Here is a 27,888-nt window from a genome sequence, read left to right as displayed (position 1 = left end):
CTCCCATTTTAATTATTCTTCAATCACTGATACTTGGATATGACAGCTCTGCAGTTATATCTTATTTTCCAACCTTTTGTAAATTGCTCACCTCAAAGCTGATTATTTCATCAAATAATTCCAATGGTGACATTTGAAAATTGAAGAAAAATGTCTGAAAGAAAACATAAGAGAATAAATTGACTTAATTTAAATTAAATACAATTGTGAAGCACTAGGAAGTTTTGTATTATGACAAGTCAAAATTGATCATTCAATTCTTGTTCCTTACATTAGGATACAAAGTGTAAAAGGAAGCTGTAAACATTCATGTTCCAAGTTTTATTGACAACATTATGAAACAAAAAACTTGAAACACTAAGTACCTATATGTCAGCTTATTCTAAACAGCTTGTAATACTAGAGATAAATGAATCTGAGAAAAGCAGTAAAGCTCACCTCATCATAGAAGGGCTTGTTTGTTGAATGTTTGACTTTGTCTGGCGAGTATGGTTCGCAACTAGAACTCTGACAACAGGACTTATGTTGGAGCCAGACAGCTGGCGACCCTCCATGATTCGTACACGAACCTGAAACAGTTTGACATATGTGTTAAATCTTACTTTTCCTCCAGATGCAACTGCCATCAAATACACTCCTCTATCAGCAGAACATCTCAGTAAGCAATCCAGACTGAATATTAAACTAGAATGGTTCTGATGGCATTTGTACTTACATACCCAATGTACATGGAAAAATCAATGCTCTAATTTAATTTAATGTTTTAACCTACAGTGTACATCTTCTCTTATTTTATTTGTCTAGAGTATATCCTTGAGAAATATTCCTCAAGAAATAGATATGTTTCCTATAGCTTCAAAAATTTCTCATACATCAAATTATTTTGAATGTTAATCAGCACTCAATTCTTTATTACACAGAGACCAACCTAATTTTCTGGTATATTGGACCACTATTGATAAAACATTACCACTGACTAATGTAACCATTTGGTGGAAACCTGAATGTGATAATTCTTACCTGAAAGTCTTGAGGTTTGTTGGACAACTTGTGCCTGGCAGTTCTTCTCCTTCTACGCTTTTTCCTGTGAAATGTAAGGAAGTACTATAAATAATTATTTGTAAATAACAATAAATACTGAAATAAGATGCAAGCATGAAAAAAGTAGAAGCTACAAGTGACATGTTCAGTCACCTACATCATATAGCTAAACAAGTCCTTCCATCAAATTTCCTGAATTTGATGCTTTCACAATAAAGAAAGAAGTCTGCAGCTGTTTCTCTACTATTTAGATTCTCTTTAGTACGACTGTTGCGCTGAGATTGTGTTGAAATTCTCAAATTACATGCTGATAATAAATTGCTGTGAAGACTTCAGGAGCCAAGGATTGTGCTATGCAGGTTCAGTTAATGTCTGTAACAACTGCCTTGCCTCTTAAAATTCTATCTCCAAGCTTTCAGTAAAGCACACTGTCACGAGTTACAAGCCTGACTTAAAACTAAAAAATTCACCTTACTGTCTGCCATATAGTTCTTATGATATTAGTTTAGAGAATTTGGTATTGTATCAACTTACAATCCCCTAATTAATATTTTTCTTTATTCTCATCACTTGTCCGCTTGATATTGTATGGATATCGTAAGGAGAAATTCTGTCTTGGTCACTCATGGGAGTTAAAGGGTTGAGTTCATAATTACCTGACTGCATCATTCACACCCTCAGCACCCCCTCCTTCCACATCATCCATGCCTTCTTCTTCCAATCCAAATTCATCACCTTGCTCTGTACCCAGATCTGTTTCGTCTGTTGGTATGATGTCTCCTTCAACCCCCTTGGCTGGTTTGGGAGGAATATACTCCAAACGCAGAGACAACTTTGCCTGCATAAATAAGAAAGAGAAAAAATTAATTCCACCCACAAAATTGGTAAACTACATCTGTTTATTAATCAAATTTTCTGTACAACATGTCTCAAGAATACAGTCACCATGATGTAAAAGCAATTACATTTGGAGATTATTACTTAAGAATAAAGATAGAGGAGCAAGTTTTAGGATTGAGCTGTGCACAATAGATGAGGGAGGAAGAGGAGAGCTTATTTCAGTGATCAAAAAATGTTTTAAAAACCTCACCTAAGAGAGGGGAAATTGCATTAAATAAATGACTGATAATTAATATCAACTGATTGCAACTGCTGACAGCCTTGACTTTCCAGATATAGATCTTCCAAGAAAATGTACAGAGATAGTACAATAGTACATATATTTTTTGATTTACCATCTCTTGAAAAAAATGCCAAAAGAATCAAAGAAATGATACAAGTGAGTATTAAATTGGTTACCTCCCATAAAATAATTATATGTTTATCCTGCTGAACAAGTCTATATTGATTGGTAATAATGATTTAGCTTTGAAACAATTATTTTTATTGCTGATAGATCTGACTGAACTTTTCTCTTCCCTTTCCAGTCCCAATCTCTTGCCTCTTGAGATATCACCCCCTCCCCCTCCCCAAGACCTCATTACAAGTTCTTAACAAAGTGCTTATAATGCAAAACAAACACTCACCTGTGTCATCCTGTTACTACCATCTAGCAGATTGACATCAGCCTGCATGGTATGGCTACTGTCCTTGACAAGGTCTTTCAGGGGGACGGTGGCTGTGCCAAGAAGCCTTACATAAAATAAGTTGTTTAAAGAGAGGTCATGACCGATAAAAAAATTACCTTAACCTTGAAATCAAACTAGAAACTTAACCAGATTTAGAAGAAGCTAGTCACACCCAAGAACTACCACTTTCCCTTCAATATACAAGTACACAGTTAAGTTAAATTTTTAAGAACCCTTTGAATCAAACTTTTGAGATCAAATAAAATATCTCCTTCTTTGTTCTTGAAAAAAGGTATTTCCATTAGGCTCAGAGCTCTATACAGAATGGATTCCCTTGCCCCATAATTCTGCCTGATGAGTTTTTCACATTAGTATTTGGAAATTTCATTGTTGTTTACTTTACCATTATGTGATTGTTAATAAAATCAAGGGAACCGCTAGTCAGCATTTGCACACTTAGGGGAATATTGAGAGGGAAGATGTCTTTGTCCTGTTCCACACCTTACATGTTATTGCTGTGCTGATCGACATTCAAGAATTAAATTTGACTTCAGCACAGTAGTAGAACAAGGCTCTAGAAATTCATTTTTGCAAAGGGAATTGATATTGGCCAAACTTCATAACATTCCCATTAATTAATTTGACAATTCAAAACCACTGCAGTGTTTATGCTACTACCAGCTCAAATTAATCTTAGTAGAAGCAACATGTTTGGAATAGGCCAAGGACTTACATAATTATTCTATTATTCCCCCTTAATCAACAGTCCTGATAATTGCTTAACCCTAACTGTTTGCCATACTGTTCTTGTGATGTTAGTTTGGAGAATTTGATATTGGATCAACTCAATCTCCTAACTGATATTTTTCTTTGTTCTCATTACTTGTCTGCTTGATATTGTATAGATTTTGTTAGGGGAAATTCTGTCTTGGTCACTCCTGGGAGTTTAAGGGTTAACTATTAAGCCATTCCAGTGTGGGTGCCACCTGATACCCTTGAGAAACCTTAATTATGGGCTACTTAGAGGTTAACCTTCTTACAATAGAGTATTATTTATCATAACACATGGGTGAAAATTCTTCTATTTCAACCATAAATAATTTTGAAATTTGAAGTGGACATGTATATAATGCCCAAGGAACTCACAAATTTCTTAATTCAGATTTCAGAAGTGAATTTTTATCCAAAACATATGCCTTCTATAAAGGTTATTCATATCAATAGGTCATATCAAATAATGCTCTTTTAGATAAGAAAAAAAAGCACATGCTAAAAATTTATCTCAGTGAGAATAGTATAAATAGCAATTGCTGCCAGACAGTTTTAGGTGGTTTTGTACCTTACTAAAGGACCCTTATCCTTACGAAAGTGAAAAAAAAATCAAATATAAATGACAAATCTGATTAAATATTAATTCCAAAATTTTTCCGAGCACCCTGTCAGGTTTAGCCATTAATGACAAATTGAGAGATGTTTGATCTCAATAATTATTTCTGACAGCTCTCCGTCATAGTTTATGCAAACAGATTATTCACATTTCAGGTTTATTTCATTCAGACTTAAAACGCAAGAATTCACAAAATTCTCCTTCCTTTTTTTCTGCTAGAATTTATCAGTGGTATTACATGGAAAACTTTATCAAAGTTCTCTTTCTGCGTAATTAACCTTACGAAAAAAATTCCCACTATGAAAAGTAGGTTTGAATAAATTATGAGCCGAACAATATCGTCAATATGAGGGCGGTTTAATCGTGGGAACCGCGCGTAACGTGATTCTTAAAAATAGCAATCAAGATTAACTGAAAACGTATAAATGTTGCATCGAAAATTTTTTCCTACCGAAAGTTATTAAAAAATATCACAGCTGCTGCGATAGTTTTTAAAATTATACACAACAGAAAAAAAATTGATTGACGAGAATAAACAAAACTTTAAAATATGCTAATTGTCTCTACATATGACGGAAAGCGAAAACGCCAATCACCTGGGAGATAAAAAAGAAAGAAGGCAAAAAACTAAAGCGACTGATTAAGTCTACAGTGCATCGAAAAATAAATCATAAAGATTTAATTTCTTTGTACCGACGCGAAATACCGTAAATCGTGTCCAAATTACCTCAATCCCGTGACATATTTTTAAAACTTCGAAAGGCTTATGTTCGACACGAAACTTATAAATGTATTCGATATTTTTATTCGATTTACACCTTGTCTCGATCGCGGCGAATGCTCGCAGATAGAAATTGCGACTAACGCTTCGCTGTTTTTAAACCAAAGACTACCGAACAGCATGCCATCAATAAAACTCCTGAAGACTCATTACAAAGTCTATGTAAGCCATGGCACTGATCCAACGAAAATGATAATTCGATCGACTTAAAAGTTCACGCAATACTCCCTCCAAACCGCGGGTTTTTCCGCGAAACGATCTTCTATAAATAGAAACAGTGATAGACTGCTTCGCTGATTTCTAGGTTTCTTGTGGTAGAGATAGCCTTGAAGCTCGATTATTTCGGCAAAATAAAAGAAAAACAACGAGATCCAAGTGATAAATAGGCGAAACTTCAAAATCGTGAAAAACGATGTTAACACATATGATTTTAACTCGTGAAAATTCTGAGTATCAGACTCCGTTTGTTCTCGGAACTTCCTGTGATATTAAAAATCGCCTCAATTTTAACTAGTTAATACGAAGTCTTGATCTCAATCAAAATGGTTGACTGGGATAAGTAATATATGCCGTAGTAGAAATAAAGAAGTTGGTAAACTTCCTGTCATAACTTTAAAAGATAGGGCTGATAAAAATTGACTACAAAGCTCAGGTTAACCGCAAAGGCAGAAAAATATCAGGTTAGAAAACTAAAATATGTGATTCGACGCGATATAAAATAGAGTTATAAAATTTCTTACAAGGAAATAGAAAACTCTGTAAGAAAATATCACCAGGAAATAACGCCAGGATAATATTAATAATAAACACTAACCGATTTGTACGTCCGATGGCTAGGTTCCCCAATCCTTGGACTTGAACGATGTCGCAAATGTTCACTCTACATGAAAGTGGCTGAGTGCCTAAATCCCATTCAAAATGTTCTGTGTAAACACAAAAGAAACAATATAAATTAAAACAAAATTTAATAATGACACAATTGCGCTCTAAATTTATTTTAGTCCACAGTTAAAAATTCGTGTCGGCCATTTAATAACACATTTAGCGGTTCTCCCGTCCTTAGGTCAGTCAAAAGTAACCAGTTGCTACTCCTCGTTTCCACTGGGTTCAGCTCATCTTTAATCACTTCATGTCTTTTTCTTTACCCCTGAAACTTAACCAAAGAATTGGCTTAAACTTCTTGTTAAAATGCTGTCATAATGCAATGTTAACAACAATCTTACAAAAGCGCAATTCGCTCCAACTCACTCAAGGCAAACAATGGTTGAAAAAATAAACCACGGGCACTGTTAATACACCAACTCAAAAATCAGTACGGAGAAGTACAAACCTTGGAAAGTAAGAACGACATAAGGGTCGCTCTTTTCAATGGTCCTCCTTACATTGTGTGGCACAATTAATCAAGATAATGCTTACGGCAACCCGAAGCATTTGGCTAGCTTAAAGGGTTCAGATTTTGACTTTTTGAGGTCAGTATGGCATTCTATAGAGGACGTTGCATTCAACCGCGGCCATCACCATGTCAAAACATGTTGCCCTGAGGATAAGATACAGCGCTTCATGCATGAGGGGGATAACAATAGAAAATGCATAACTTAGTATCATAAATTATTCATACATATCTTATTGGGGTAAGGAAAAAAACATCAAATAAAGATTAATCACAAATCTTTTGTTGTGAGTGTGTGCGCTTTGTAAGATTATTGAACGGCATAACAAAGTATAGTCAAACAGAGCAGATAAATGAGCTTTCTGGATATTGGTGTTGATTTTGAAGTGTGAGGACACAGAGCGATTGCTGAACAGTTCGAAGGATACTGAACTATTGTGTGTAAAACATTCTGTGATGTCGACTTTATTGTGAATAGTATTTTGGGTAGCAGTTCTTTGCCTCTATGATTTAAACACGGGTCCTTGTGTTTTGTACGAAGAAAGAATTCACACCGAAATTAAAACACGCCCAAGAAAATTTCTTTGAAGTTTTGAGATAGAACGTAATTTTTGACACCAAATAAAACACAAAAGCAAAGGATTAATCTAACGCGATTAATGTTCTGAGTTTTTTAAAACAGAAACAGCTCCCCAGAGAGTTCATGATTTTTGCAATGGAAAATCTCTTGTTTAAAGCAAATTTGTCGTCTATGCTGTCCCTCAACCAAGAATCCCTTCTTAGTAGGGAGCAATCAGTAATCCATGTGATTCTGATGTCCTTGCAAAAACAAAAAAATAACTAAAATTTAATGAATCGGTTGTTACTTGTTCGAACTGTTATCATCGTGTACCTTGAAATTCCAAACTGGCGTTATCTGTGTGTATCCCACATTTGTCCTTTGCCCTTTCTTGCTCGACGGGCAGCGCAACGTTGGTTGCCTGTATCTCCTATCAATATTAGGAAAGGCATTTATATGCATCTTGGGATAACCATTTAAAGCGTTTTTCTGTACGATTCAGAAACTGAGCGTCAACTTGCCGAAGAAGATTGCCAGCCGTTTGGACCAAACACCCGTGAAAATGACTGGCACAGTGTGATACTGGTGATACCTCTGGCCCGTCACGGAGTATCGTCTTTCTGACATTCTTGCGATGAGAACTCAAAATCGCCTCGTACGTGATGAACCCGTGACTATGTAGAGCATTTTGGGTTACACGTTAGGTGTTCTCTCAAGAACTAATCTTCAAATGATTGTATAAACCATGAATGAAAATTTCTAGTAAGAACAATATCCTCGTTTAACTCTCTCTTCATTATCAGAGACAATACAAAGACTGCTTGTGCGCCCTGTTTACGTGTTTGTTTTCTCCTAGATTCTGGAGCTAATTTGAGCTCATTTCCGCTCAGCAGGCTTTCATACGAGAAGAAGAGACCACCGTCACCAAACAATTCTCCAAACCTTCGAATTTCAGATTACCTAAGAGAGGGATCGGAGTCGGGTGAGATACGAGACCATCATAGGAAAAAAAATAGAAATTACGAAGGAGAGTGGCGGGATGAGAAAATTTCAGATACTCCTCTGTCCATCTGCCTTTTCACTTCCTAGGTTAGCGTCTCTCGTCCACATTGACAATACGATCATTTATATGATACATTACGGGTATTGGCAGTATTCTGCTATATAAATGGTAGCTGGTGCAAATGATAAGTGTAAGTATGTTAAAATCCCTTTTCAGCACTGACGTTTCATCTGATCGCGCTCCGTTAAGTAGTCCTGATTAAAGATCATCTTCATTTTTATAGAAGAAGGGCATGTTTTGATTATCGGCATATGTAATAATATATCATAAAAGTTGACCATAACGGACACGCCACGGTTACGGTTTGCAGCGTAGGCAAGGAACGGTCTGGCGTAGGGTAGGGAAAGTTATCAGGAATCTCTTGGTACATATCCTTAGTACTCAGGCATACGACCCACCACCCCAGCTTCCATGCTTTAATGATACGCCTGTAAGCCGATAAGAACCTCTGTATATTTAAAATCGTTCCCACAACAAAGCTATGTTCATCCCGTTTCGCCTTATTCCATTTTTTTTTTCAGAATTTTCAATGTCATAAGTTATATCAATGTGCAGTAATTTTCGAGTCCAGCCATTTTAGATTGTCATTAGCTATCTACGGGATAAAAAAAAACTGTAACTTTTATCTTAAGAATAAAAAAAGAAAAATTGTTGTAGTCTTTATGTATATGTAGCCATACCCTCCCCCACAAGTAGAAACGTTATACAGCCACACGAAGGCTAAGAGTGTTGTTGTGTTGTTGTCGTAGAATGTATAACAGATGGGAAGGGGGGAATTATACCTTCTTTCCGAATTTCTTTCTTGGAGTTTTGATGGAAAAGATGCTCGCATAAAAGGCAGCAATTTTTCGGTTCTGAAAGGAGGGCTTTTTTTTTCTTTGCTCATGAGAGACAATAGCCTAAAAAGGATTTGTAGACCCAAAAGTATCAGATCTTGTTGGTAAGTTTTTATTGGTAGATCTTAACAGCTAAATTTTATATGGATAAAAATAATCAATGTTTTCGTTAAAACGGTTCTAAAACATATGTGCTAGCCTTTGACGCGGCGAATCTAGTTATCGAGATAAAACAATAACCCCGTATACTTTGCAGGGCTATCAAAACTTTCATTGGCACAAGTTAAGAAAACTTGACCAAAACTAAACCTTGAATGGCGTATTTGAGGCTCTCCAATCATTTCCACACTCCCAAAGGCATTCAATAACAGGCAGTAAGGGGGTACAACTGCAAAAAAATCCCGCTAAAAAGGTTTTCTTGATCGGGAACGGAAGTTTTTCGTACTTGATGTCGGACCTGTAGACAAAATTCTGAGAATTCAGACAAGGTGCTCGCAAGGATGTGCTGTCTGGGCGAGATGGGACTAGAATAGACAGTGCACGCAATGTTGTTATTGTTATTGTGGAATATACAATCTCAAGTGACATATTTACAAGACACAAACAAGAGAAATAATGGAACTATTATTTTCTCTTGGACACCAACTTTTCCTTAATCTTGATAGAACAACACCCCTTAATAATGAAGCCAACGACAATTATGAAGACGTTGTGTATTATGAACTAACTCACACTAGTGTTCCATCTCTATCAGTCGTTTTCTTCTAAGATCAAGACAACTAAACTTTCTCGTACTTAGCGAGCAACGAGGACTCGCAATCGTGCGACCACCTCTCTAATAGAAATTTCTTTCTCGGCCTCTGGTTTAAAATTCACGATGGCAGCCAAATCAGTTATTTGCGAAGAAATACTAAGCGTCGCCTCGCCAAAAATACGTTTGCGCTGCAGGCTATTCGTGGTCTTTGGAGTAGGGATGGATAGGGGTATACAATTCGCCAATTCGCCAAATCAATCAATTCAAAACAATGCAGAATGTTGAAATTGAGAGGACTAATAATTAAATAAATAACCAAATCTTTTTTCGTAGAATTGGAAATGATTTCAAAATCTCAGTGTGTTAGGTACGAACCCTGGTCTTAGGCAATGTGTAAGGCTTACAATGGGGCGTTTTCTCGCTGCGCACCTTCATTCCCAGGCGTCATACGGCGCCTGGGCTTGCTTGATTTTTCTTCAAATACGCACTACGGATTTAGCTGGGAATAATAATACTCAAGGTCCAGGGAGGTCTGGGCAACATTAGACTTGCTAAATTAATTAAACCAAAATGTAACGGTCTTCATTCGACTTGACGTCGAATATCTTGGAAAAAAATATTGAAATGAAATATAATTGCACTTACATTATTTGAATACTCCACAACAAGGCTATTAGGTCAAGGAATCCAGCAGCACAATCTCTTCCCATGCTGGGAGGAACTAGCCTTAAGTCTGCTCTTTATTTCGCGTATTTGGATGAGGGGAATGGATCTTTTTACGTCTTATCAGTGAGATTTTACGATGAGAAAAAAAAAACGCTACAAAGGTTTGCAACATGAGTGAAATAAATATGTACGAAACCTACGCTTTTCTTTGCTGCAATAAATCGCCGTTATTTACCTCGGTAAATAAGCAATTGAAGAACTAATGAGATAAGCAGCGCTGATTCAACATGATTGGCTACGGTCTAAGGTGACATAAAACTGTGATTAAAAGCAATTTATCGTGTGCAATTTTTACAGCTTGAGTGAAAAAATACTATTTTGAAGGTGGTGGCGAACTACTAACTGTAATTAAACGTCTCCTTAAGCTAAAAAAAAAAACTTTTAAAAATAAATGTTCGTGATTTTCAAAGTGAAATGGACAGTTTTCCTTTCTTTTGGCACAGCAAAAAATCACGGCCTAAGGCAAATGAAAAACAAAAGATTTAAATCAATGAATGTGCTTAATTGGAAAAAGGGTCCGTCATTGTTCCTATTAAAATAGAATCCGCTGGCTAAATTTGATTCGTATTACGAAGCCATTTTAACCATTTTGGTTTAGAATGATGTGTGACTTTTGCGGCATTCAAATCAGTTAGTCTTTGAACATTGAAACTTCTGCTTTACAGAATGCATCTTTCGAATTCAGCGACGTAGTTCAAATAACTCTTAGAGACTCGAAAAGTGAAGAGCAAATGTTGAAGCTTAGGGTTCCTCTTAACGGTGCTGTGGTGAAAATCCTTTGAACGACAGTTGGCGTGAAGGTCAAGGAAAGAAAGGCTCTTCAGAGATTTCACCTTTTCACACGGTAGATAGGGAACATCGCAACATTGCCCGAAAGAGCGACGGAAACAGAAGAGGCAACGTCTTAGCAAAGAGCCTCGGCCTCCGAAAGGAAAGCAGGTATTTCTTTACATATATCTTTGCACTTTGGATCATTTTATTGAGAACGAGACTTGATGTCCACCTTTGTAACTCATTCTCGCAAAAAAAAAAAAACAACATTGGGCAGACATCACGATACTATTCGACAAGTTTTCATAAAAATATCATGCGTTTCCGACCACCTCAATTTTTTTTACCACCAAAAAAAATTTATAAAACTTAATTAAAATGTGACGAGAGGTAATCATAATTGTTCGTAATTATCAACTGATCATAGGAAACCAAATTTTTTTTTTTTTTGATGGTTGGGGAAAGATTTTCAAAACTTATAAATCACGGAGAATTTTTCTCATATAATAGCTACCAACTAGCTAATCTAAAATTCTTTTCCAACGTTTGGCATCATATTCCTGTTTTCATACTGAATCCAACATAGATGCATCGTGCCGATTTTCTGGAAGAAAATTATGACGTCTTTCCTATACTGCACGGTCTATATGCAGCGTGTGCCACAAGCACAATACTTCCATTTTTTAGCATTTTATCACATGGCCGGAGACGCATATCACGCACACTTATATAGCGATTATTGGTAAGCACTATCAAATGTGACCACGTCAAACTTCTTAGATTACCATGGCATTCCCAAGTACGGTCAAATAAAGCAAAGTATTTGAACGTTGAACCCTTTTCAAAGATTTTCTATATAGACTATACATTGTGCTTTGTAGAAACTATTGACGGATCGTGACACCATAAGAAGCTCCTTTTTCCTCAACGGCTGTCACGCAACGCTTCACTCTCTTCGAGGTTAGGTGGGGGAATGGAATAAGCGTTGCGTAACATACCGACGTAAAGCTGTGAAGGAGACAGTGGGCTGTTCGGTCCAATTTGTAATAAACTCTATTGGCCAAACCAGGAGGAATGCTGCTTGATCAACATTATTTAACTGTATTGTAAACAAGGTCTGAACTTGAAGGTTTAGGACTGATGAACAGAACGAGGACAGCCTTGTTGTTTAATGTCTTTCTCGAGGCTGATAATGCAGAGTTCGATGCGTGACTAGACTAACCGACGGGTGCAAAGGATATTATTGCTTGTTCCCAGTCTTATCATTTCAGGAACTTAAAACAACAGTCACTACTTATGTTGAAATGCTAACGGGTTGCAATAAAGAACCAAATTTGGATATATCACGACATCTTCGTTGAATGGCAATTTTTTTTGGTGAGTTTTCATCTTCTTTTTTTCTTCTTGGAGATAAGTAATGTGATTACGCCAAGGTATTTATTGACAAATTCAAAAAATATTTATGCTATGAACGCTGTGCTGTATAAACCCCTGCTAGGAGAATTTATAACTATTATCTTCATCATCGTTGTTTCTATCATCATCATCATCATTATTATTATTATTGTTATTAATGTCATTATACTACTCTATTATTATCACTATTACCATTATTATCATTTATATTATTATCATTTAAAAAAAAAGTGAAATGGAAGACGTTAATAAGAAAAAGAGATGTTGACTATAGAAGAACGTAGGAGACTTCATGTTGCGTGACAGCAGTGTATCTACTACCCAGTGACAGGTGTTTAAAATATATCTGACTATCAAGAGACAATGAACTTTAGCTACAGGAATTGATGGACTCTTTCTAATTATCACCTAGCAGCAACCAATCACATTATCTAATGAACTAGCATAAAATCCATGAAAATCAAGCGTCCTTTTTCATGTGAAAAGGGTCATTCTTGCACATCTGTTGTACAGAGTGAATACTTCAAAGTGAGCCAAGAGATTAAATAATTAGACAAACGACTACTGATTGTTTCTTACCTGTAGTTCAGTAAACTTAGTGAACGGAGCTAAGTTCTCGGCAAGAAATTAAAATTAGATAAATCGATACAGCAGACACCCTGTAATTAATCCTTCGAATCATGCCTGATCTTTGAGTCTGTAAGGTAAGTTTTTAAAAAATGTATTATGACTGGTTGATGGTTGCTCCTCCTTGAAGATTCTCAAAATATAGAAAACTGTAACATTCAGTTAAACACCAACAGTAGTCTCGTACCCAGATCTTCCACGGCCAAGCGGTGTCAGTTATGGTTAAACGATAGGAGTTAGGTAGGAGATTATTAGGATCCCTGAGAGACCTGTCATTCTTTATCACCTCGGGGGGTGGATTTTGGGGAATCACCTGATTTTCAGGGGGAAGAGAGGGGAATCATTCGTCCCTAGCAGAGTTTGAAATAGTATAAAGACTGATGGTCACCATAATATTTCACATAATTTGCTTGAGAATATTCACAGGCACTGTAGCGATCATTCTGCATTTGTTCCGTCACCTGGGGTGGCTAAAAACGGTTCCGTTACAGTCTTTTTTAATTATTTGATGAATCGATACCTCTTTGATTTTTCGTCTTAGTCATTTCCTTTTCACATGAAAGGGTTCCACCGCCCGTTAAAACCCGTTCGGGTTACGGGCAGATGAAACTAAATTAAAGCGGAGATGCCATGGTGACCTGCCGCTCCGCTAGAAATTTCTCAACTCGTTCAGTGTAGTAATGATTGGGCAATTGTGTTGTGCCGTCTCTGCAGTACTTAACAAAAATGGTGATAATCATTCCTGATTCCTAATTCATTTATTAAAGTCTATTGAAATCGTCTTACGCCTAATTTAGGCAGTGCGTGTGAGCCGGGGTGTCAGTCAAACGCGCGTGAGAAACTAGCATGACAAACCTAGTGAGGTTTCCTAAAGTGCCAGGATAGCTTGATTATTCCGCTCTCGGTCATCTCGTTTCCTATATTTTTTCCTTTTTTTTTTTAATTCAGTCAGACTGAATAAGGAAATAAAACAGGATAATCTCGGTTATTTGTTTTACATGATTCTCACTTGCTTAAATATTTTAATGAATCCCTTTACTTCCTAAAGAAAGTGCCCCTTTGTACGCTTTTATTTTATCCTGATTTCCGCTTTCTTAGTTCTGCCGACGCTCTTCGAAAAAAAAATGAAAAAAAAAGAATAAATTTAACGGAATTAATAGTAGTCCCTTCAACGCTAATTTACGGACTGTGCGTCGATGTGATATTCCTTAAAAACCACTTTTACCTGCACCTTAGTTCTAATTGTTTCAGAGGTCACCCTTGTGTTCAGTATTGTCTAATTTTTAAACAGACAAAAGCAATATTCAGACTACTAATGAGACTTTCAGACGAGCAAATAATTACAAAAGGAACTAGATATTCATCAGCAATTTTTCTAAAATTCATCAGAAAAATTAAATCAAGAAAATTTGCTCAGACAAGAAAGTAAAAGTATTTACTGCTAAAATTCAATTTTCGGAAAATTGATGCCGGGACTAATATATAAAAGCTTTTTCACTTTAAAAATTCCTTCTGCAGATTAGATTGAAAGCCGTTTCCCTAACAATTCGTTTCCTGCAATTTCATTAAATGTCAGATAAGTGTAATCGTTTTATTCTATTTTTTTCCTCTTAAAATTTACATCGTTAATCTCGCATCATTTCAGTGAGGAAACAGTGGATCTATTCCATCTATAGAGTGAGCCGGTTATTTTGATAATGACGTCATTACTGTGTAGAGTTGTCAAGGGTGGTGTACTGGAGCGAACCTGCTCTCGATAAACATCTTAAACAGCTCGGCCCAAACACTCGATTTCAAATTACTCTGCAGGGTACAGAAGGCAGGCACGCGAAGAGGCAAAATATTGAATGAAATCCGTCACTGTAATTATTATTTTCCTTCATTATATCCAGCAGGGATACTTCTTTAACTTGAGGGAAGGCACAGACTTGATAAAAAAATATATATATCTATAACAAATCCACCAATCAGAAGCCTCGTTTGTGTTTCGGTTCATGACAGCCATATTACTGTGGGTGGTTTCCTACTATCCATTTTATTTCCCATGATTTGGTCCGAGTTATGGAACTAGAGAATATTGTAGCTAACACCGTTTATTTAAAAGCCAGAGAAAGTGAGTATAACCTCGAATTTTGCAGTTAATAGGTCACCTTGCGGTGGATGAAAGCTCGCAAATGTTTCGAACACTTTTCTGCTCGTCGAGTTCGTGCATTCGAACTGAAGTGTCACACAGGACTCTATTCTAATATTTTGAACGTGTTTCTCCGTGTTGCAGGTAAAACTAAAGGCAGAAGTAAAAAATGGAAAGAACTACTGAAATTTCCGCATCATACTATATCTGCAGCTATTAAGAACGATGGTAAGCTTTCATGTTGAGTTCTTCTGACGGTAGAATGCAGGTTTTCGTTATGAGCTGTTCGCCTGATCATATTCTAGGTTAAAATGGCTCGTAAATTCAGTAAGGTAGACTATTCGTGCGTTTCCTCCCTACAGTTGTTCTCACGTATGACAGAATTTGTGAGAAGGAACCCATTGGGAGAGAACTCTTTCGGTTATTTTGCGCTGGCGATGCTCCACTTCAGCAAGCCATCGACTTCCTCGATGAAGTGGTAAGCAGAAAATCTCGCATGTTTGTTGGTACCTCGCTTTGCAATTGCATGGACAGTCTTGCGTAATTCGCGGACGCTCTCAATTATGCTGCGGAAGCTTTGATAAACGAATCATTGTTTTTTGTCTTGTTCTCAAATTAGGACGTATTCGATAAAGCAGAAGCAGCGAAAAAGCCCGAGTTGGCTCGTCAACTGGTAGCAAGACATCTTCCCGAGGATTCGGTAAGCAGCGAACTTGGGTTACTAAGGACATGTTCTTCTCTTTTATTTATTCGGGCGGAATTTGTCGCTCATTGCAGATAATTTAGATCGTTAACGGTTCTGTTGGTTGGAATCACGGCAATAATTTTAAAGTTCTTTACGTATATCATGACCGTCTGGTTTATTCTCGATGGCCCTCGATAAAATTCTATTGCTTCTGTGATCTGCGAATTGAATTACCTATTAAAATTAGGGTAAAAGTAAATGATTAGAATTCCAAGTTGACTTACAGCACTTCTTGCACGTTAATGAAGAGAATCATTTATAATTTAAGGTCACACTGAAATCACATTTCACCCTGTTGTGTTGTTTCGTGTCGAACCAGATAGCATCACGATTGATTATTCGTCAGTGTCTCTGCATGATCTCTCTTGCCCGAAATACGATGTATATACAATCCATGATGATTTAATTTATAAATATTGAAACCCTAGTGGCTTGACAGCTCCCCAATCTACTACAAGCCTTTCATATTTTATTTAATTTCTCTACACCCAACTGTGTTCGTAGAGCTCTTAAATCGCAGGAAATATCTAACCAAAATAACTGTAGTTGGCCGAAAGCGAGTTGTAGATCTTGTCTTAGCGCATCTACCTGTAATTTATCGTTGCAAATTTCTACTGTTTACTCTTCTTTAATGGAAGATTTGCTATCTTTTATGTGCTCTTGATATTGATCACCAACTATTGTAGATCTTGTAAACCCAACAGAAATTGTAATGCTAGAAACCGGCTCTGAACTGTTTTTCCGCAGACACTGTTTTTGGTGTGAATTTTATTACGCTCTTATCATTGAGAGATCAAGGGATCTGCTTATTGCCAGTGTTTTTTTTTTTAGAAACTTGGTGTATCGTCTGTAACACGAATTGGTTGAAACTTACCAACCCCTCTCTCACTTAAAAAAAATTTGGTGTTTCAAAGATCCAGCTAATTTAAGCATGTTAGCACAACACATTGCCTGAATATTTTTTGACACTGTCTATGTACGCATTGCGAGTCTTGCTTTACGATTGCAGCTGCCTTTTCCTTGTTAGCTTTTGCATGAACTCAGGGTAGTGCAGTTAAACAGATAAATGGTTATACCTCTAATTTGTTGCAAGAACCATCAAAAGACCTGTATCAATAATTAAATGTTTAGACTGGAAAATATACACCAATTTATTTGTAGGAAACTGTAGTCTTTTAGAGAATGTTCTCCATAGTATGGCAAAAGAAAAGAAATTCTCCTAACATTTGTAGTGCTGCCATATATATAATTGTTGGGTTTTTTTTTTAGATTTAATTACATTCAGAAGATGAAATTGTGCAATGAATTGATTTGAAGTTATTTTGCTACAAATTTGTAAAGTGTTTCTTAAATACATTGTACATTTCTTGCGCAGTGACATGCAAGGTAAAGAAAAATTACTTCATGAAACTGTTCTTGATATTATTATAGGCGCTTTACTCTTTGAATTTTTGTGCTGTGTTTATCTTTTGGTGTGTGGGATACTAAAAGCAAAATTTGTTATTGTCATGCTTCAAGAAATTTTATTAATTTTGATACTATAGTTGTTTTGAATTCAAAACAAATTATATGTAAAGTACCCTTCTAGTGGTCAACTAGAAAATATAAATGGGAAGGTTTTTGGTCACTGTTTAGAGCTATAAAGAAAAATTAGCTCAAAGTATAAACAAATATTATTAGTTACTGACATACATTAACTTTGTCCCACATAGCGTGAGCTATCAGAGCCTTATCTTAACCCAATTTCCTCACATCTTTATATGGAAAATCAGTGATGGATGTCTTGAAAATTTTTCTGTCTCTAATAAATTAGATTACTAAAACCAAACATTTTTATTCATCGCATATGAATCACTTTTATGAATAAAAAGATTTGGAAGAAATGTTTTTTTGCTAATCAGATCTCTTTAAATATTGGTAATCATTCTTGACACAGCCCCATACACATCCTTGTTTTTCAGAAATTCTAAAACATCTGAGAATGGGAAATTTCAGCTGCCCAAAAATCTCTGTTTATTCTATCTATCAAACTTATACCCTCCAGGGAGGAGGAGGGGAAAAGTGTTCAAGACAGAAACTTATTTGTGATTGTGATACCTCCACCTTGTGTGTATCTGATTCTGACAAGCATGTTCAAATGGACCATTGACAAGGAGGTTATGAAATATTTTCAGTATCACTGCTAATAGGACTGTGCACCATTTACATTTGCACATTATAAAAAAAAAAATTCTGGACCTTTAAGGTATCCTGTTCAAGAGGTGAACAGTAAAAATGGATCATAATATGTCATTGTTATTTACAGCGATGCACATCTTCAAATCTCAGCTTAGTACCAAGATGTTTGTTTCTTGCATCTCATTGCATTCTTTTTTTGTTTGTTTGTAATAGCAACCAAGAGTGGCTGGTATCATGGATGACACAGCAGAAAAAACAAGAAGCATAGTGGCCAAATCTACTGATGAAGAATTCTCTATGGAGTTCTTTAGAGATGCTGTGAGGTATTACTGACAAGTTGTGCTATAAAGCTTTTATTAGCACAGATGTAAAAGAGAAGTGGTTGACATGTGTTGTTGTGTGGAGCTATTGATTGTGGCAAAGCTTGTTGAAAGCTTCACTTCTTGTTTTCCTATCATGAATCACATGTACAAGTACAGTGATAATAATGATAATAATAATGATAATAATAGTAATAATAATTACTTGACTTAAGTGTTGCCAGTGATTGTGTGTAATTGTTTCTTGTAAAGAGGCATATTTCTGGTTTCGAAAGCCATACCTAAGAGTTGCATTAAAAGAGTATAAAACTTTACTCCAATTTGTTAACCCTTTAACTCCCATGAGTGACCAAGACAGAATTTCTCCTAACAATATCAATACAATATCAAGCAGACAAGAGATGAGAATGAAGAAAAATATAAATTAAGGGAATATAAGTTGATCCAATACCAAATTCTCCAAACAAACATCACGTAGAACTATATGGCAGACAGTAAGGAGAATTACTAATGAGATCTTAGGAGTTAAAGGATAAAGTCATAATACATGTAACAATTTTATTGGTGTTTGTAAGAAAGTCAAATGATTTATTAAGCTCTTTGATTCCTGAGAGTGAATAGCATCTCATTTCTCCTTATAACATCACTCTCAAATTGCACATGGAAATGGGGGATCTCTACTGGCTGCCAAGAGTCTGAGCCTTAGCTAGTTTGATACAGGATTTAGCAAGTATAGCAAAAATATGTCAAATAGGAAAATTGTGAATTAAAAAATAAACCAATCATCAGCCAAAATTCTTATTCACTTAAGGAGTGATTTTGAAATTCCTGAGGTTTTGACTGAAAATATGCTTTATTGAACACTGTCATATTTCTTGGATAAGAGATGTTAGTTTTGTACACATTCTCTTACTGTCCATGTTTCTAGCAGCTTGAAAGTGTCTGCCAAGAAAAGGGTAGGCTCACTGTGTCATAGAAAGAATATTGGATTTCTACTTCCTTTCCATGGCAATTCATTTCATTTTCCAAGTACTTCAAAAAGTAGTGATGGCCCTGATAATCAACTCAAACAGTCTATTAATTGCCATGGCATTCAGAAGTTTTCTGGCCTTTCACAAGTATCAATAAGTGCATAAGATGCTTGTGGAAACAGAATGACATAAATATTATTGGAGAGTGCTAGACAATTATGCTTCTCATAGACCTAATCAACACTGTTCATAAACTCTTTTTTTTTCTTTCAGGGAAGTCAAGGATTTCTTAGGGGAAAAGCCTTTTGAGGATTACCAGCATACTATGTACTTTGCACGGTATCTTCAGTGGAAGTGGCTTGAAAGGTAACTTGCTTAAACCTTGAACCCCTGAGAGTGACTGAAATGTAGTTTCACCTTACAGTATCACTCTTGAATCAAACATTAAGGTCATGGGAATAAGGAGAATGATCACCCATGGGTATCAGATAAGCTATTGATTGTTGAAACAATTATGACTAATTTAAGCCACTTGTGATTTTTCAGTTTTCATCCATCAGCAAAGCTAAGTCATTCTGCTTGGTTTGTTTGTTATGTTAAGGTTATGAATAAGGAAAGTATTTGTTTGGTGCCAGTGCTAGTCTGTGAGAGGAGTGTGTTTCAAGTCGAGTAACCCAGCTTCCAAAGTCATTCACTGAGAGTGGCTAGTACTGTAAGCCATAAATAGAGCAGAGTCTCTTGTCAATAATGAGATTCTTAAAGTCATGGCTGACTTTTGAAACTTACTTTATAGCCAGTGATGATGTTGAAGCTGGAGTCACTAACCCTACCTGTAACATGTGGCCAACAAACAACTTCTCACTTGACTCTGATAATGACTTAAGCTAAAATTGTCAAAATATCATCACTGATACTGACAGTAGTTCATCTGAAGACTATTCATACCGCCCAAGAATCAGGCTACACATTCAATTAACTGTTACTTCTGGGTTCAAACCTTTTAATATTAAGAAGTAAGTGTGTTTCTACATGTTCTTAAACTGGGCTATTTTGTTTATCAACAGACAACCTGTTACAAAGAAGACATTCCGCCATTACAGAGTGTTAGGGAAAGGCGGTTTTGGAGAGGTAAATGGAATTTAGTTTTTTAAAATTATTTAGAGTGGGAGCTATATGGCCACAAACTGATGGACTCTGGACATTTGAAGTGTAGCAGTAAGAAAATTGCCTTTGAACAAAGACAATTTTTGTCTTCTAAATTCTCAGCATTTTCCCAGGAATTACTTTTAAGTTCTACCTCAGTCCTTTTAAATGGTGTTAGGGAAAATTTCCACTACCTCTGCAAAGAAAAAGGGGTGATATAATCCTATTACTACTATCAATATCTTTACCAGGCCTTGATATTTAGAAGTTAATGCTAGTTGTCTCCATTGTAGGTCTGTGCATGTCAAAGCAAAATCAGTGGGAAAATGTATGCAATGAAGAAACTAGAAAAGAAACGGATAAAAAGAAGGAAAGGAGAAGCAATGGCATTAAATGAGAAGCAGCTCTTAGAAAAAATTGACAGCAGATTTGTGGTGAGTACTAATACCTATAAAATTAAAAGTTGGCGATGTTGAATAAATCTAAAACTAATTGTAGCCATCTTTTGCTTCCTTTTCTCCGTCAGTATAGAAAATTAATCTGTTGTTAATCATAAACCTTCTCTAACCATCTGAAAATGATTGAAATTATTTTTGTGAGTTGTTATAGATGTTTTTCCCCTCCCCCCACATGCTTATAATCCTCTTTCTACTTACCCTGTATCTTATAAAGAAAAAAGTACATTCATAGAACAGATGGTATGATAAGAATTATAAAACCATGATTTTTATTGTTTTATGAAATGCTGTGAGAAATGAAAACCTTAAGTTGTACAATAAGCACCTGCAGATAAGCCACTCCTGGAGTATGGCAGCTCAAATTTTAAAAAAGAAATCACTATTAACAAGAGTGTTAAGAAAGTTATTGGTTGCTTCACAAAACATGTACAGTTCTGCATAAACTCACTGACTTACTGAGAATGCTGTAAGCAGTTCTTACCAATAATTTTAGCTGTGGTAGTATGGAAATCGTATGTACATGTACCAACAAAGACTTATGGTTGATCTTACTCTGATACTATTCAACCAGTGTTTCTTTCTTTCCAGTCAGATTTTTTAAAAGAATTTTGCTCAAAACAACAGGAAATCCTTGGTTCGACCATTCAGGCATCCTTAGCTTAGTAACCAGGCATTTGATACATCATAAAGAATTTTTAATGAATAGTGTTAATTTTTGCTGATTTGTGGCACATTTTTCAGATGTAAAAAAGCCACACAACCCTAATTTGTTAAAAAAAATTGTGGGGAAAAGGTGCAGCTTATCTGCATGTATTTGCAGGAATTGGAATGATTGTAGCCACAATTTTAATTCTTTTCTTTTAAAACTTTGTTCTTTTTGAAGGTCAGTCTAGCATATGCTTATGAAACCAAAGACGCGCTTTGTATGGTTTTAACACTAATGAATGGTGGAGATCTAAAGTTTCATGTCCATAACATGGGTAATCCTGGATTTGAAGAAGAAAGAGCTGTATTTTATGCTGCAGAAGTAATGCTAGGATTAATTCATTTACATTCAAAGAGAATAGTATACAGGTATGTAATTATAAAAAAATGTAGTGTATTTTTTTAAAATGCAGTATTCTATCTATAGGTGTTTGGGTGTTTTTCAAAGGGTATGGACATTTAAAACAGAAAGGCAGCACTGAGAAGTCCTAAAGACTCCTTTAGCCATCAACTACGGAAATATAATTTGGTACAGACCTGTAGTGTAGGTAGTCTAGGGAATCTATTAAGCTTCTTTGATATTCCTGGAATGCAACCAACTTGAAGAGAATTACCAGTAGAAGTAATATGACTTTTTTCATAAAGGCTTCAAGCCTTTATAACCCCTTACTCAGCTGTCAGTCTCAAATGCGCTCAAAGATCAGATATACAAGTTCAATGTAGAATGATTAAAAAGAAAATAGAATCGAACATTGTCTGCAGTTTTATCATTACAGCAGAATTATTGAATGATGTACCTCTTATTGGTCTTGGTTACAGAGATATGAAACCAGAAAATCTGCTTTTAGATGATTATGGTCATGTCAGAATCTCAGATCTTGGTTTAGCTGTTCAAATTAAAAATGGAGAGACAATACGAGGGAGAGTTGGAACAATAGGCTATATGGGTAAGTTTGCTCCTTTGTTGTTACTAAGCATAAGTCACTTTGTAATTAAACCTTTAACTCCCATGAGTGATCAAGACAGAATTTCTCCTTACAATATCAAGACAATATCAAGCAAACAAGTGATGAGAATAAAGAATATCAATTAGGGGATTATAAATTGATCCAATCCTAAATTCTCCAATCTAATATCACAAGAACTGTATAGCAGACAGTAAGGAGAGTTAATAATGAGATCTTGGGAGTTGAAGGGTTAATTAGCCTATTTACTATTTGGAGTGAGCCAATAAGTTTTTTTCTTGATAAAACATCAACCTACTGTCAAGCAGACAAGTGGTGTGAAAAAATAAAACTATCAACTAAGATTAATTTTTAGTGAAGAGGAAATTCTCATACTCAACATAACATGAATGGTGCATAAAGAAGGGTGGGGAATTTGATCAAAAAATGTTATTGTTATTTGGAGGTCTTTTGGATTTAGAGATGTGTAAGAGTGTAGTAACGGCATTCAATCAGAACAAAGGTTGACATCAAAAGAAGCAAGAGATTTCTGAGATCAAACACTTTGAACTGATATCAAATGTAGGAAAGTGCAAATGAGTTGCAATCATTTCAAGTTTCACTTTTTATTGGAAGCTAACATGTAACAGCCAGATAGCAGTTGAATGTAACTCAAAGAAAGCTTCTTTCATTCTCTCGCAACTGATTTCAAAACAAACATGCTTGGATAATTTTTTTTTCCTTTTTGTGCTGCAGCTCCAGAAGTTGTAAAAAATGAACGCTACACATTTTCCCCAGACTGGTGGGGTCTAGGGTGTCTTATCTATGAGATGATTCAAGGAAAGGTGAGTAAACCAAGACCTGCTTGATGGGCTCCACTTCTTAATCAGGAGAATTTTTCATGAGCCGGGCAGATCCAGTACCATGTAAAGTTACAGTGGTAAGTTTCATTTTATGTTGTTGTGTTGTTGTAGTCTCCATTCAGAGCAAGAAAAGAGAAGGTGAAGAGGGATGAAGTGGAACGGAGAGTTAAAGAGGACGAAGAGGTGTACACAGAAAAGTTCAGTTCATCAGCAAGACTAATATGTAGTCAGGTAACATCTTGAATGTTAGAGGACTGTAATGAATTGCATTAGGGAACATAACTTCTGTCAGCACATGACACAACAGTCACAAAGCCCCTTCCTGCCCATAAGTATGCAATGTGAATCACAGGATTTTTGAAAATTATTATCAGAGGGTAACCTGGTAGGTTGCTGAGAGGACCAAATGGACTAAACAGTTTCTAACACTGCTCCATGCCACAAACATTTTGGTTACCATAGGGAGTACAAAAAAATATTTTTAGCAAAGGTTGGAAATTTGGGGAACCTTTTTGTTTGGCAATTTTTTCAGGCATCTTTTCTGCAATTGCTTAAATTGCAACTCACCTGCTAGTATCATTGCTTTAGCTGAGATGAAAACAAAGATGAACTTTTTCATCTAATATGATTTATTTTTGTCCTACTTAAAATGTTTTTCTTCCATCTTGGTTGGCCTTGAGACGTGAATTCAATTTTCTCGCTTACTGGATTTTGAAAGCTGTGTAGTACATTATTTATTATAATATTACACATTCAAACTGTCCTCAACTTATGGTTAGCATGTGATATTTCAGCTTTCGTTGGATACCTATACTATCATGTTAATATTACAGTATATCAAGGCTACTGCCGAGGGTGTTGGTTAAAGCCTTTACAGTAAATGACAGAAAAATGGGTTTTTTTATTAGAAGCAAAATTGTTCATTTCACACTCTGAAGACATGATGTAAAAGAAACTGACTGGAACAGAATTATTTTTTCTTGGAAAATATTTGGACGGCATGGCTCAGCCTTATCAGTTGGAGTTATTAGTTACACAGCTTAGAACTTCATTTTGCTGTTATGTTGCTTTCCTTTGATGCATTATTTGCTTTTTTTCTAGGCACTTCAGAAAGAAGTAATTAACAGATTAGGTTGTGGTGATTCAAGTGGAGAAGAAATAAAGAAACATATTTTCTTTAGAAATATTAACTGGCCCCAGCTGGAAGCTGGAATCTTCAAACCTCCTTTTGTACCTGATGTAAGTTTGGAAAGTCATTAAATATTATTCTTATCTAGCTTTGACCACCCATGGCATCACTAAGCAGCTGATTTTAATCTGTGCATTACATTGAAAAAAATTGGTGTTATCCTTAATATGAAATTTCCATTGGTTTTCTTAGCATGAAGAATTGTTTTGACTTTGACATTGTGGCTCCCCCAAATAATTTTCCTGGCTGTTCCCACCAAATCTGTAATTCTGTGGGTATAAGTATCAGCTAATGCCGATCCTGGCCATCCTTGTTTTAAATCACTAATCTGAGAGAAGGGAGACCTATTCATTCTCACAAGAACGAGTCAATGTAATTGAATTTGCAGGTTAACCCTTTAACTCCCAGATCAAATTTGTAATTCTCCTTACTCCCAACCATGCAATTCTTATAATGTTAGTTCAGAGGATTTAGTATTGGATCAACTAATTATCCCCAAATTGATATTTTTCTTTACTCTCATCATTTATCTGGTTGATATTGTGTTGATATTGTAAGGAGAAATTCTGTCTTGGTCACTCATGGGAATTAAAGGGTTAAATGTTTCCTGTTATCCCCCTACCAGAGACTTAAGAGGCCTATAGGGACATGCATGTGCAAAAAAAACCAAAAAAAAAAAAGAGGAATGAATGAAGAGAAGAAATGATTAAAGTGAAATAAAATAAGGAAAAAGTTGATGACTGATGGGTCAAAATGGCTTTCTCTAACTTTTTCAGACCACTGCTTGATTTACTTACTACTAAGATTTTTTTCACAACAACAAAAAAAATTTATTCCCTTGTGTAACCTCTTGATGGGGGACCAATGTATTTCTTATTTTCACACTGGTTACAAATGAACAAGATCTCACTTTAGGTAATCTTTTCATAGCAAACAATATTTTTGAAAACAACTCTCTGTCATCAGTTAACCTTTTGCTTTTTGAACATTTCTAGCCTAGAGCAGTCTACTGCAAAGATGTCCTAGACATTGAACAGTTCTCTTCTGTGAAGGGCGTTCGTTTGGATGAAAGTGATGAGGAATTTTATAGGAAATTTTCAAGTGGATCAGTTTCAATTCCTTGGCAATCTGAGGTACTTCTGTCAAACTTTTGTTCCTTTGTGTTGTGGTTTTGATGGTGAGCACATTTGCCTCCTTACTCTGTAGTTCAGCTTTTAACCCCATCATGATAGGTGCCCATGGCTTTTTCTTCTTGTTCTTTGTGAGATAGTTCATGCACACACTCAGTGCTTGTCTTTTATTATCATATGATAAGCTGAACCCTGCACTCATTTAAATTGGTTCTTATGCAAGATCTATGGGGTGACAGACACATAGGTGAGATCACCATGAGCAACATTTTGCTTTTTTACTATAGAAAACAAATAGATTCCATGTTGTGGTTGGTCTGTACAGCAATGGATCACAGAAGATGTCAAAATGTGGTACAAGCATCAGAGATACACTCAGCTGTGCTCCTTTTTTGTTCTTGCCACCTTTTGACAGCATCAGTGATCCATTACTGAACAGATGCATGACAACGTGGATTCTTTTAATCGAATTTTAAGTAGTTGTCCCTCACTTTAGGTGACTGTGATAATCGAAGAACAGTTGTCTGAATAGACCTGATGGGGTTAATTTTTGAAATAGGTCCATTCCTAATTATAAAAAACCTGTCTAAATTCCTTCTGCAGATGATCGAGATGGAGTGCTATAAAGAACTGAATTTATTTGAGGTTAATGGTGTGCCGTCACCCGATCTTGTAGGAGATGCACCACCAGAACCTCCCAAGAAAAGAGGAGTGGCTTGTTGTTCAGGCTCGGTTAGTGTGTATCTCAATCTTTTGCTAGTTTTACAAGATTTATAGCAAGTGCAATTATATACTGTAGTTCTCCAAAAAGAAAAAAATTGACAAGTATTTTTGCTGAATTATATGGATGTTCAGGTTGACATGGGTGTTGCATAATTGCCATATGACATGGTTAATGTATATGACACAGTTCGTAAAAGTCTTCTTTATGGTTTACTTGTCGATCTCCAAAATTGAAACAGCAGAAATTATTATTTCCTTACCTGTAGTTTTAGCAAGAAATTGCATGGTTAACCAACTGTATGTTCTCCCAGTTTTTTTTTAGCAAAGAGCATTTGAAATAAAAAATATAACTTATCACAATTCTTTTGTTTTGTTTGTTTGTTTGTCTGGTTGGTTTTTTTTTTCAATGGTAGGATTTGTTATCATAATTTGCCAGTATTAGGACAACTCCTTTAATTGTTTTTCTTTTCTTACTTGCAGGATGATGGCCTTTAATAGTAAATTTAAAAACAAACCTGTTTGTACAAAATAAAAAAGTTATAAAAATATTATTTTAAATTTACCTCTGTAACTAATAGCATGCAATCAATAAGTAGTCATTTTGATGTACAGAGAAGTTGCTTGACACAAAGGCTCACACGCAAGAAGTTTAACAAAGTAGGGTATTAGAGGGTGCACAATCCAGTTGTCTGGGAAATTGGTAGTGATGCCATGGGAAAATGGATTCTTATCAACTTTTGAAAAATCTTTTTATCACTGTGAGAAAGGAATTTTTTGCCAGTGATCCTGCCCTTTTTATGTTCGAAGACTGTTACTTGTATCATTCATGACATGCTTCTGTTGTGCAGTGTGGCTCAAAACTTGTTCAATATAATGACCAGAAGCGAAATTCTCTCGGTTTCTCTAATGGATATCCTTAATGATATGTGGGAGATTTTGATTGTTAATCTGACGGCATTTGTAAACCAGCAAATCTGTTGTAAAATAGTAGATAAATCCCTTTTTGCCTTGTAAAAACTAGTACAGTTTTCAGGCAATAAAGTTTTGTACAGTTGATTGATTACTATAACTATAATTTAGATTCTTCACCCACTGATTGCTCCTTATATCAGTGTTTATTATTGTTGTTACACGCCTTTGATGTGTCTCTGATGTCACTGCTGTGTCTCAAAGCATACAGCTTCATCATTTCTTGACTTTGGTTGAGTTCTCATTAACACAATGCAACCCTGATTATTTTTAGCTCTTCTCTATAGGCTTGGTTGGTTTGTTAATCACTGTGCTGTAAGAATGAACTCTTAACTTTTGTGTTTCTAAAACCCTTAACCCTCTAATCCTCTAAGTGAATAGCATCCAATTCCTCCCAAAAAAATCACTGCAGAATCAAACATAATAGGTCAAGGGTCACTATTATAGGATTTGTTTGGAGAAAAGTGTGGCGAATGTGCATACTGATGTTAGGGTGTGAA

At 35.8% G+C, this 27,888-nt stretch overlaps 2 protein-coding genes across 2 annotated transcripts in view; one reads left to right on the top strand and one right to left on the bottom strand.

Moving 5' to 3' along the window:
• LOC131789274 (myoferlin) overlaps window positions 1–2,668 on the bottom strand; it is a 40,419-nt gene extending 37,751 nt beyond the window's left edge. Inside the window, 6 exon segments of the mRNA XM_066161447.1 lie at window positions 92–154; window positions 439–473; window positions 476–569; window positions 1,021–1,084; window positions 1,698–1,879; window positions 2,568–2,668. Of these exon segments, the coding sequence (XP_066017544.1) occupies window positions 92–154; window positions 439–473; window positions 476–569; window positions 1,021–1,084; window positions 1,698–1,879; window positions 2,568–2,615 (486 nt within the window). The 5' untranslated portion in view covers window positions 2,616–2,668.
• A 12,226-nt stretch (window positions 2,669–14,894) lies between these two features.
• LOC131789276 (G protein-coupled receptor kinase 5-like) lies at window positions 14,895–27,479 on the top strand. Its single transcript, XM_059106345.1, has 16 exons — window positions 14,895–15,032; window positions 15,195–15,278; window positions 15,413–15,528; window positions 15,670–15,750; window positions 18,187–18,296; window positions 19,538–19,630; window positions 20,329–20,392; window positions 20,701–20,841; window positions 21,749–21,939; window positions 22,390–22,517; window positions 23,271–23,359; window positions 23,489–23,608; window positions 24,479–24,616; window positions 25,562–25,699; window positions 26,300–26,428; window positions 26,900–27,479. The coding sequence occupies exons 1-16, from the start codon at window positions 14,981–14,983 to the stop codon at window positions 26,912–26,914; spliced, it is 1,689 nt and encodes a 562-aa protein (XP_058962328.1). The 5' UTR covers window positions 14,895–14,980; the 3' UTR covers window positions 26,915–27,479.
• The last annotated feature ends 409 nt before the right edge of the window (window positions 27,480–27,888 follow it).

Source organism: Pocillopora verrucosa, chromosome 1 (genome assembly GCF_036669915.1).
Source record: "Pocillopora verrucosa isolate sample1 chromosome 1, ASM3666991v2, whole genome shotgun sequence".
Classification (NCBI taxonomy): Eukaryota; Metazoa; Cnidaria; class Anthozoa; order Scleractinia; family Pocilloporidae; genus Pocillopora; species Pocillopora verrucosa.
This window is presented reverse-complemented; position numbering and strand designations above follow the sequence as displayed.